The following is a 12,641-nucleotide window of genomic DNA, read 5'->3' on the forward strand; positions in this document are numbered from 1 at the left end:
CCCAACCCCTTTCACTTATTCAATCCAAATTAATTTTCTTTAAACAAGCTTTAATAAAGCAACACTCGTAACGTATTTGCAATCAGTGTCCCTTCTACAAAGCACTCTGTGTGCACTGAGTCATCTCTCCTCTCCTCTCCTCTTCTCTCATAGATGCAGAGCGTCATGTATGAGCTCATGTCGGAGCTCAACGACCGCAGCGAGGACTTGGAACGCCAGATGCTGTCCCTGGAGCAGCGGGTGGAGCAGCTCACTGCTGGCTTCAACACCCTGCCTGCCCACCTCTCAGCCACCCTCAGCACCCAGCACGCCGCCCTGGTCCACTTGCTCCGAGAGAGGGATGGGAGGGATGGGTGGGATGGGAGAGGAGGTGGTGGAGGAGGTGCTGTGGTTCCACTGTCCCCTGCTGTGTCTTTAACCGCTGCTGCAGCTTCAGTCTCTCCAGTCCAGGTCTTATCTCCAGCATCGCCCCCATCCCAGGTCCCTACTTTGGCCTTAGAGTCCCCTCTGTCGCCCCCATCTCTGAGCCCAGAGGGGAGCCTGGAGGCTAGTCCCATCCCAAACACCTGCACTTCTAGCTGCTGAAGACAGCTCTGAGGACCAGGACAGAACAAATATGGAAAGAATTCAGGGAGAGAGGAGGTGGTTGTGCTAGTGGTCTCACATCAGACTAAAGGAGAGGAACAAGGAGGGAGGAGGAGAGAAATGTGAAGCGATCCTCAGAAACTAACGCTCCATGAGGGAGGGATGAAGACGAAACTATGAAGATAAATAATAGGATTAGGATGGAAGGCCGGTATGAACGATGAGACATGTTAGGGACTTTGGGGCGTTTTCCTTTGCGAAGGAGAAGAAAAATTGAGATCAAATGGAGACTCTGAAAGGTGTGAGGGGGAGGAAGAATGTCAAGAAAGTGAGAAATGGAGGTAGAGAGTATAAGGAGGGGGAAGGAGAGGGGAGGAGAAATAACGAGGAATAATCACATGAACTCAGAGCTCCTAAATGGAATCAACTCCAATTACTGAAAAGGGCCTTTTATTCTCTCTCTCTTTCTCTCTCCCAATTTCTCTCCCAACTTCCTTCATCAGGAATTAATGACCATGACTTTTTATCCTTAGGATGTATTTTCTATCTGAAAGCTACCTGTGTGTTAACGAGCATCCCTTTAACAGAGAGTCGATCAATACGACCATGATATATATATAAATAAATAAAACTAGTGGCATGAACTGCACACACACATACACACATACAGAACTTCAACACATCATTCATGCAATAGAAGTTAACACAGCACAAAAATAGATACATAAATTAAAAAAATTCACAATGCAGGCCCTACTTACACTCACACAAATAAATTGTGTGCAGTAGCCCACAAGATAAGACTAAAGCCTACACTGCCAAGCACTCAATGCACTGTCATTCTCCACAGAGCACTGCCAAGCAATGTCGACACACTGTAAAAAATGTTCATCCAAAAGACTTATCTTTTGTGGGTGTGAGCTGATGCAGTTGTTTAGACTTAAAATGCATATTTGTGACATTTTAACTACTCAGTTGGAAACCGTTACCGCTCACTGAACTACACAAATTACAGATGAAGTTGAAAAAAGTTGGGATGACACTAAGAGACAAAAGTCATCCCGACGTCTGTTTGTGACGCAAAGGGAACACAACTACAACAGGACTTTGTTACTGCATTTATTGAATTACAGATTCAGTTGAACTGATGTTTACGTGTACGTGTAGGTTTGCTGTACTGAAATTAGACTTTAAAGAGTTTGATTTTGTTTAATTTTTGTCAACATTTCTTACAAAAACCTCAGCAAATTGACAATTTATAGTAGTATCAAGTGCATTAATACTGGGATGGTTGTTAAAAAAAGATTGAAGAGAAACATATATTAAACTGCCATATCAAACCGGTTGATTAGTTTTGAAGAAACACTGACTCATACAAGACAGAGCTTTGCACAAACGTAATGCTCCACAATTGGTGATTGTTTTGCAGACAGGTAACAACAGTCAAAACGTTCTCCATCAATAATAAATTATCTTCTCATTGTTTTACTTGTCTGAAGTCAGGGGAGTCCGATTGACTGGGATGCTGTAGTATCTATTGCTTTTTATTCATTATCTGAAAAACATTTCTACTTGGAATATAATACGAAAATGATTTTTACATCAGTAATTTAATTGACTTTTTAAAATTCCAACAATTGTTTACCTGTGTGATTATAAGTTGATATATTTTTTCACATTGTATGCTTGTGTGTATGGCCCTTTATAAGGGGAAGAAGACCTTACATACTGCCATTCTTTATCAAGCTTTCAGTCCCAAAACAAAGCACTGTTATCATGAATGTAATCTGTGTAAAAGAAATACACTCAAACACTTTTGCTTGCCCGATCACTTAAACTGCCAATGCAGACACAGGAACAGACAACCGCACGCACACACAGATATTCACATACTTCAACAACCAAAGTGCTCTCTCTTAAATGGTCTTCTATAAGGGGCAGGGAACGCTGCTGTCACTTGGGACAAAAGATAGCAGGAGCGTTGCAGATATCCTGACAATATTTCTTAGGGAATAACTGTGAAAATCTGGGTATGGACTTGTTACAGTGCTGTACATGGACTGCTCTTCATTGCTTTAAAACAGATCAAGGTGGACAACGGATGAACCCAAGGGAACACAAACTAACCTTATAAAGGATAAATGGCCATGAAGGAACAGCTGTTTATGAAATAAATAAAACATAGAAAGAGAGATTAATGTATATCTGAGAGGAATTGTAATGGTGTGATGGGAAAAGAGACAAGCCTACCCTTACATTGGAGACAACATTGAAAACTGTCTTATAGCGACATGCTGTGGCCGGAATACTGAATTACATACGCTTGGAATATTGTATAGTATGCTGTTAACGAAATCTAGCTTTGTATTGCTTAGTCTTTTCTACCATTATGATTGAACACAGTTATAGCTGATATCTAATATTACTGAATATATAGTATTCTTCTCATTCGTCATTAATTATAATTATGTCAATTATTATATCAATTATGATATATGTATTAACAAAACTTAAATGATAATGAACAAGGAAAGTGCCGTTTGGAGTTGAAATTATTTTGTAATTTTATTTTATCAGAGATAATTAATAAAGTATATATCTATTAAATTACAGATTCATTGTTTTTTGTGATGCTGTTTTTTATTTAAATTTTTATTTTGTTATTGTTTTCAAAGGGTTACTTGTGCAATGCTTTATAAATATAAAATACTCCTTATTGAACTAATTCACACTGTACAGATGTGGTACACACCAAACAAGAGATCCGTGTTTTTGCACCAATGTGAGGGATATTTACAATCTAGGGTTGCCATAGACTCATTTGTTCCAAGGTTACGTCACTGACAATGATTTTCAGTTGCTCATCTTCTCATGATATTTGGAGGGAAAAAACACAGACGGCGACTTGGTAACGGTTGATAAATTAGCTAATTTCCAAGTGAGCCGGTTGTGTTTTAATGCTTCCGAGCCGATGATAGCCACGACCAGAGGCATTTTTTTTTTCAGGTTGTGCATCCGTACGTATCTATTTCCCATTCTCTCAGGTATGCCTTGAATGAATTTCTTGAAAATTGGCCCAAACGTCTACTCGGACTCAAGTATGAACAGATCAGATTTTGTTGGTCAAAGTCACTGTGACCTCATGTCTGTCCCATTCTCGTAAACGTGATATCTCCTGAACGCCTGGAGGGAATTTCTTCAAATTTGACACAAACATCTACTCAACTTGGACTCAAAGATGGACTGTTTTTGGACATTTTGTTGGTCAAAGGTCAAGGTCACTGTGGCCCATGGCGGAGTGTCACTTTTAAACCTTGCCCCTTGAACCTTGAATTTCCCTAGAATTTTCTAGAATTTATTAGGGAATTTTCTGAAATATAACCCAATTTTTTCTAGATTTTCTACATTTCCTAGACGTTAACTGGATGTCAATATATATAGTAACTTTTATTTCACCACAGAATACATTTAATACCATATATTAAATTCCTCTGAAGACTACTACATATTGTACATTATGGGTCTGAACAGACATGGATGTTAACATACAGCCGCTTGAACAATTTACGTTTTTTTTTGTCTGTCTGTCTGTGTGTGTGTATGTTGATCCATGTGTGCAACTTCAGGAAATCAATCATCCAGATGTGAGACGGCCCATGTCCAGCCTCTGTCTATGTCCAAGCCTCCCTTTGTTCATCAGTCCTGCAGCAAACAGGTCCTCGTTTCTGCCCTGGTGGTCCCCTACTGGCACACCAACATCATGAGAATTGGACTGGTGAAGGGAAGTGAAGACATGTGTTGGACATACAGTGGGTGGTCAGTCTACGTTTGTGTCTGGTTTTACCAATTTAATATGCAGTTGAACCATGTTGACTCTTTGAAGAGAATTAAGACTCAAATTAAAAAATCTAAAGCATGTAGCGTACAATATGTTGCTAAATATACTCGACAAAAAGTCAGCTAGTAATATATAACGTATTGATGTAAAAAATAAGAATAAAGAGAAAGGCAATGTTGTGCTGCATATACTAAAATGGCTGATGTGACTTTACGGAACTGATTTTTAATTCATTCCTTGCTTAACTTACATCTGAAATGCCTGTGGTAACAACCTTTCAGCTCACTCATTCAGTCATACGGCAATATTGTTTGTTCTGATTTCCATTTTTCTGTAATTCAAATTGTGGTTGTAAATGTTTATTGCCAGTTAAAGAGGCATTGTACAACACAAGATTGTTTGTTTTAGAATCTCCATTTTTCATTTGTCCTTATTCTAATTGAGTGCCATCCTTTAGCTGTCTAATTTTACCACAGCAGGCCTAGCAAAGTGTGGGTTAAGAGTAAAGTTACAGCAGTGAAAATTGCTCACAGTATCCAGGCAGCCATGGAAGGAATTCTTCTCTTGTCTTTGAGTTTTTGTTTGGTCGTTTATATAATTGTTTACGTGGTCTTCATTCAAGGGTAGTGAAGACGTCGCTGTTTAAAATAGTCTGACAAAGGACCACACAGTGAGTATTTGTTGTTTGATGAATCACATTTTCTAAAACTGCTCACTCGCCATATCTCATGATGTAAAATAATGAGGCACATGCAATATACATATTGAGTTTCCAATAACAACTTGTTACAGGTCTTGATTGGTGATTGTTGAGTCAAAACCTTTTGAATTAAACACCTTCCTATTAGTTCACACGTTTGATTGAGCAAGAAGGCCGTCACAGCATTCACACAATCTCGGCTTGAACAGAGAAAATTGATTTCGGGTGAAAATAAAATGAGTAACAGAGGTGTGAAAGCCAGGCAGCCTGAGGCAGTGCTCTGCCCAGAGCACAGCACATACCCAGATGGGATGAGCTTGTTATCTGTACTTACTGGATGGTGCTCTACTGCTCCCAGGGCGTTCATCTCTTGCTAATGTTCATTTCCATGATTTTGTTCTATAATTTTAAGGCCAAGGTAATGTTCGTTGCCTACTTTTCTGCTTCTCTCTTTCTCTCTCCACCTGTCTCTCAGCCCCTCTCCTTTTGTTCAGGAAACCCATTTAGTCTTTCAGGATTGCTGTTGGAGCAGAAGATAGCATAGGACCCAGAGGAAATGGAAATTGGAATAGCTTTTAACTTACATTCCAGCCAAAGTTAGCCAACAGAATATGACCGCAAAAGCAAGAAATGACCAAAATGTAACACCAGAAGGAATTCATTTTAATAAATGTAAAATGAATTTGCAGGATTCAAACGATTTATGATTTTACACAATGCTGAACATTACAGCTTTCCTCTTTAAGGTGAATGCTTTGACTTTAAGAAATGGGCTGATGTGGCTTAGCAGGTAGTCGGGTGTCCGATATCCACTAATCACATGATACGCAGGTCAATCCCAGGCTCCTGTCCACATGTTGAGTTAGATTCTGAACCCTAATTCCTCTCGATAATTGGACCATGGCTTGTGCAATGCATGGTATATCATTACCATAGGTTTGTGTGAATGGGTAAGTGAGATTGTTAAATAAATGCATGTCTTTGAATAGGAACATTGGGTATTGTGTGTTCTATGGTGTTAATGCAATGAAACAATAGGGTTTTCAGAAAACCCTTAAAATTAAATACCTCACATATTTTTGCTTTATGCTTTTACCCTGAGAGTTCAACTATGTATTTCCTGAAGAAATACTTAACTTACAGTGCATGTATGCACTCGCACAAAGCATACATACACACAAAAGTTTTTTTTCTCCATGCCTGGTTGATTGGTTGATGTGCCCTGCTGCTCTGTCTACAAGTCAATCTTTTGCATTACACTTTAAAACAGAGACCTAAACCCACATGGCAAGGATGGCTTATGTGTTTCTGTGTACATGTGTGCACATAGAGATTTGTTAAGGAAGAGGAGGCAGGCAGGTGGATGCAGGCAAATGGGCCACCATTATCATTTGCGTCTGCTAGTCCACGTTAATGTGGTACACCTGTCAACTATAATGTTATCATAACAACAAATTTCACCAGGTTCTCTCAGCGGGAGACTGTTTCCATCGCAACAGGATTTTTTAATGTCTAACTCCTCTTTGTGCTGACGGTAGAGATGAGAGGTGTACTGGATGCTTCTACCAATAAAACACGATGTTGTGGAGATGTGTAGCTCTTCAACATTGTTGCAGGGCAGGACAGCACACACGTACACACACACTTTTGTTTCCTCTCCCTTCCTTTTCATAAATGTACAACCTTTCTGATGACCCCACCAGTCACAGTTCAACAGGAAGTGGAAGTCAATGACCCCTCATTCTGATGCCCTATATATTGGTGTTTCCCTGGCAACCGGAGGGACAGATCTATCAACACATGTCTGTCTGTGTCTTCATGAATGTGTTTTTGTGCATGTATGATGAGAGGGATTAGAGGCAGCATTGCATTCAGAAAGATAAATTTGTTGTGTCATTTGTTTTTGTGTTTTTATGAATGTGTGTAATATATTCAGGTAGAAAGGTCAGAGAGTGACAGTAATGTTGCTGTTGTGATGATGAAAAGAGAAATAATAGAGGGAAAGAAGTTGGGCTAAACTGTGATTCACATGGCAGATAACACACCCCAGGATAGGTGCACACGCACAAACGCGCACACCGACACACACACACACACACACACACAGTACACTTTTGAAGATTCATACAAACAAAAGAAAATATCTTGTGTCATGGTGACACCTGCCCTGTCTACACTTCTCCACCCCCTCATTCCTTTGTGATCCAGTCGGTCCCCATAACTAGATGCCCTCTGATATTCCCTGCCCTTACATGAACCTGCTCCTCCCTGCACACCTGTCCCTCGTTCCATAATTTAGTCCCACAGGATTCTTTAAACCAGCAAGTACTTACCCTGGTCCAATTGGATATGGCCACGCATCATACAGATGTCCTTTGAACATTCATTTCCACATTTCCATTGTAAGACACCGTGAAAACTACAAAGACAACCCTTAACCCGTGTGTTGTCTTCCCATCCACCATGAAAAAACAAGAAACATTTTGGTCACTTTTTTTTCAACATTATCGCTTTTTCCAACATTTTTGACACTTTTTCAATGTTTCGGGGTGCTTTTTTTGTGTTTTTGGTATTTTTAAAGATGACATTTTCAGCTTATTTCACGGAACATTTTTTGTGCCAAAGAAAAAAATTACTGAACACTGATCAATGTGACCCAAGGACAACACGTTCCTTAAATAGAACGGCCCCACAAGGTTAGCGGCACACAGTAAAGAAAGTGCTTAAATGCAAGAATTTCAACAAATATTACAATATAACAAGGCTGAAATACAAAGCACATTATCATGTGTGCCTCTTGTACCAACAAATCTTAGACTTAGCCCATACATTTCCTCTGCAGCCAAGTTTGCTCTCATCTGTAACCTTTTTTACCCCACAGCAAAGGGTGGGCCTTGCTACACTCTGGTCTTGACCTTTAATTCAACAAAATAGCATTTGTAATAAAGACAAATATAAACACTTTTTCTTTAATGTAAATATTTAGAGTACACTTTTGGATCAAACATCACTTTTTAAACTTATTTACTACATTTTTACGGTTTTTAATTACCGGAGGAGCACACACTATGGAATTCAACCAACTAGACCTCACAGTGTAATCTCAGTAGCACGGTCCCTCAGCAGTTACACTCTCCCAATCACATTCATTGATTTATGACACTTATTGAAACATTGAATAACTCTATTAATTCCCAGAATAAAATAACTGGTATTTGAACCGCGGCAGTCAACCCTGCATTAAACTCTCCTTACTTGAGCTGTAATGCTTAGAGATTTTCCATTAAACACATTTGAGTGGTTGTCTACAAGTACAACGAATTTCTAATAGGTCTTCCAAGAATGGATGCCAGTAGCTCTTGACCCTCTTTCCTGAGCTTTCTGGTCCCGTTGACTGTAACTTCCTACCACCCATATTCATCTAACTAACATCTAGTAACCTTGCGTGCCAATTCTCCATCATTACTGGGCAGCCGCGTCTTCGTTGACCATGACTTATCTCCCACCTGCAACTTACCCTCCAAGGCCAGCTTTTCCTGAGGCTACTGTTTGCTAGATACCTCCTTTCCGCCTCCATCTACTCCCAATTGATATGTTGGGTAACTGCACCCTGCCCACAACCTTTTCTTGCATACACATCTGCACAATTTTTCCTGGAGGAAGAGCTAACAGAGCTTTCCCTGTCCGCTCCAATTGGTTTTGGAGTACGTGGTTCTAGACTTTTGGACATTATGCTGTCAGGAGGAGGGGTTCCTGTTTACTAGGAAATTGCTTCTAGAAAGTGTTCTAAAGAGCATCATCTAATCTTCCAGCACTCTTGGCAGAACACAGCGAAGGACGCTCCTAATGGCCTTAGCTGCCATTTTCCCACACCCCCCCATGTTACTGCATAAGGTACGTCATGATAAAGTCCAGTGTTTCTCGCATGTAATGTCAGGCTAATCTTTTATCACCTCTTTTAAAGCCTTTGTGAGTTCATTTTTTTGCCCAACCAAATTGGTCCCCTCCAAATCTGACCTGATTGTCCCTCCTACACTCCACCAATAGCTATAAAACACAGCAGTGCGTTTATGAAGCATCAGTTGTTAGATCTTTCAATATTTCAATTGGATGCCCTTGAGACAGGCAGTTGAATAGTCAGACCGGTACCTTTTGCTCACTTTGACCCTGCTTAGAGAGAAATGGCCCAAACAATCCCCACAACAGAGAATGGTGTTGAGGATCACACGATTAGCAGGTATCGAATCCTTTTGTGTTTCTGTTGGTCTGCGTGCGCTTCTGCATGTGTCACGTTTGATGTAACTTGCCCACATTTTGCTGCCACCCACCACCCCATAACCTCCCTCGTGCTCTGTCTCATTGCGAGTCTGTCACTCTGCCTTGATGCTGACTTTTTTTCATGGCAGTACCTATTAGCAAGGGTATCACACTCTTTTGTTAAACACGATGCTTTAATTCATTATGTAGAAGTCCTTCTTCAATTGCCCTCCCCCCTCTGAGAACCCCCGTCTTGCATTACTGGATCAAGCTGGAACAACACTGATGTTTTGGGACATTTTGCCATGAATTCATCATTTGTATTCCTCTTTGACGCTATCTTTTGAGCTAAACTTCACAAGTACAAGATTGGCCTTCCTTCTGTATTCTACACTTATGGTTTTGTGCGTTTTCGTTCTTTTTGCCAGTTCTGATTTGAGCAGCATTCATGTTGCATGCCAGTTTTGAGCAAAACCCCAGGTCCCTTTCCAGAAAATTGTCCTCTTTGCGGAGAAGGGAATGTGTTTTCTTCTGCTTGCTGCAGATAGAAGTGCTCTGCTGCAGGGCACGCCTCGTGAGTTGTGCTGGATGAGGTTTCTAAATATGCCACAAGTAGCTTTAAATTCTTGCAGTCCTTTGAATGCCGTCCCCTCCTAAGACACCCCAAGCACAGCGTATTTTCCTCCTACAAACCTTTTTCTTTTCCTCGCAGGCGTAGGAACTTCTGGCAATTGTGGATGGAGTGACCCTCTCTACAGCATAGCGGTTACTATGGGGCGCTCGTTTGTAAAGCACTCGTGCTGAAAATAACAGCACCATTTTTGTCACATTTAGCTTTAAATAATGTTAAAATAAATACTGATAGAAATTTTAGGGTCTACTTTCCTTGCACTTTACAACAATATTTGTCACTTGGAAATTTGTTTAAGATTAATCCAATATTAATGTTACCCTAAATGTAAATGTTAATCTATATGCTAAATCTAAATCTAAATGGTAATCTAAATCTAAAGTTTAAATCTAAATCTTAACTCTAAATGTTAAATCAATATTACATCAAATCAAATGTTAAATCTACAATCTAAATCTAAATCTTGAAATCTAATATTAAAACTAAATCTAAATGTTAACTCTAAATCTAAATCTAAATTTTAAATCTAATATAAATCTACTCTAAATGTTAATCTAAATCTAAATGTTAAATCTAAATCCTAATCTAATGTAAATCAAATATTAAAATCTAAATCTAAAAGTTAATCTAAATCTAAATGTTAAATCTAAATCTAAATCTAAATGTTAAATCTCAAGATGTTTCGGGTGACAACTCAATCTTTAGCTAATCGTTGCAAATTTGTCGTTAACCGGAAGTGCCAATAAAGCTCGAGAGGTCATTGTATGTTTAAGGTCAAATAACGAATAAATCCTCCTCATGGGAGATATGGACTCTTGCAACTTGGATAACGTGAAATAACTACCTAAATATAAACACAGTTGGGGAAAACTGTATTTGACGATACTTTGAGTTTTTAGTGTCCTTTTATAATGGTGTGGGAATAATAGCCACTATCGCCGCCACGGGTGGGCTCCACGTTGACTGTCTGTCACGTTCGCCTTGCATTACCGCACACGAGCCTATCCCTCCCGCCCCCCCCGACAAGGCACTTGTGACAAAGACACCTGCGAAATTCCAACGAATCAGCGTTAGCCGATAACATCGGCAAGGCCGTCCTGTGGCTGTACAACTTTTACGCAACACGCAGCCTCAGGCCAGCTGCAGGCCACCTCGGTAATCTGACGAAACTCTTTTCCCAATCACGGAGCTAGCATTGTCTTGTTTGTCCGGGTAGTAGCAAATCGCAACGGGCTAGCACCGTTCTAGTTTAGTTAATTAGCCTGACAAACTTGTTGCTAGCTCCGTTATTTGGAAAACCTGCTTACCGAGGTGGCCTGCGGTGGCCCTCATTCTGTTGCCGTCCGCTGGTGATAGTTTGTTCAGCCACCAGACGGCTCTGCCGATTACCCGTCTAACGCTGATTCGTGTAACATTACGCAGAGTGCCATGGCCAACAGTACCGTGCCTTGTCGGGGGGCGGCGGGTATAGCCTTGCTGACGTTAATGCAAGCGACCGTGACAGACCAGTCAAAGTGAGCCCCCCCGTTGCTGGCTATAGTGGCTCGATTCCCACACATCTAAAGTGACACTAAAAACTCAAAGTACTCTTCAAATACGTTTTCCCCAACTTTGTTTATTATTTTAGGTAGTTTTTCACTGTTATCCAGTTCAGCATCCATATCTCCCTATGAGAGGATTTATATTCGTTATTTGACACTATAAACCATCCACTGACCTCCTCACTTTTATTTGGTACTTCCGGTTTACCGACATTAATTTGCATATTCTAAATATTTAGTTCCCCCGAACCATTTTTGATTTAACATTTAGATTTGATTTAGAATTTACATTTAGATTTAGATTAACATTTATATTTGATTTATTTATATTAAACATTTAGATTTATTTAGCTTTTAACATTTATATTTAGATTTAACTTTAGATTGATTAAATATTTTAGATTTAGCATTGAATTGAGAGTTAGAGTAACATTTAGATTAGATTTAAGTTTAGCTTAACATTTAGATTTAGATTTAATTTACATTTAGATTTATATTAATATTTCGATTTAACATTTATATTTAGATTTTAGATTTACATTTAGATTTAGATTTAACTTTAGATTTAGAGTTTAACATTATATTTTCGATTTAGCATATAGATTTTAACATTAACATTTAGGTGTAACATTTAATATTTGGATTTACTATTTTAAAATTCCAAGTTTACAAATAATTGTTGTAATAGTTCAGAAGTGACCCTCAAATTCATACCATTTATCTCAACCTATTTAAAGCAACTGTGACAACATGTTGCTGTTAATTTTCAGCACGAGCCGCTTTACAAACGGCGCCCCATACGTTACTGGGTTTTGAAGAAATTTTGATTTCCGCACTTTCCTTGCTCCATTTGAATCCTTTGATCTGTTCTCTAGCGCACTGTATGTTTTTATAATTGACTATGATTTATCATATCATCTGCTTTCACATTTGTACCGAATGCACTAGCCTTTGGATGTTTTACATCTCTTAGTGGCCTTTCTTCAGGAGACTTTAAGGCTTGAAAGGATCTTATAGGATTGCATGCTATATCAGCTTCCTTTGCTACAAAGTCAGCAAACTCCTTGAAATTGGGATATTCCTCTGTTT

The 12,641-nt window shown here is 39.3% G+C and overlaps 1 protein-coding gene across 2 annotated transcripts in view; it reads left to right on the top strand.

Moving 5' to 3' along the window:
* The window catches only part of kcnn3 (potassium intermediate/small conductance calcium-activated channel, subfamily N, member 3), a 52,737-nt gene extending 51,521 nt beyond the window's left edge, over positions 1-1,216 (top strand). Inside the window, exon 10 of one of the 2 annotated variants that reach the window (XM_032519063.1) lies at positions 154-585. In XM_032519063.1, coding sequence (XP_032374954.1) covers positions 154-585 — 432 coding nt within the window. Of the gene's footprint in view, positions 1-153 lie in introns of both variants that reach the window. The other variant, XM_032519062.1, reaches the window with a different exon arrangement.
* The last annotated feature ends 11,425 nt before the right edge of the window (positions 1,217-12,641 follow it).

This window comes from Etheostoma spectabile, chromosome 6, assembly GCF_008692095.1.
Source record: "Etheostoma spectabile isolate EspeVRDwgs_2016 chromosome 6, UIUC_Espe_1.0, whole genome shotgun sequence".
Lineage (NCBI taxonomy): Eukaryota > Metazoa > Chordata > Actinopteri > Perciformes > Percidae > Etheostoma > Etheostoma spectabile.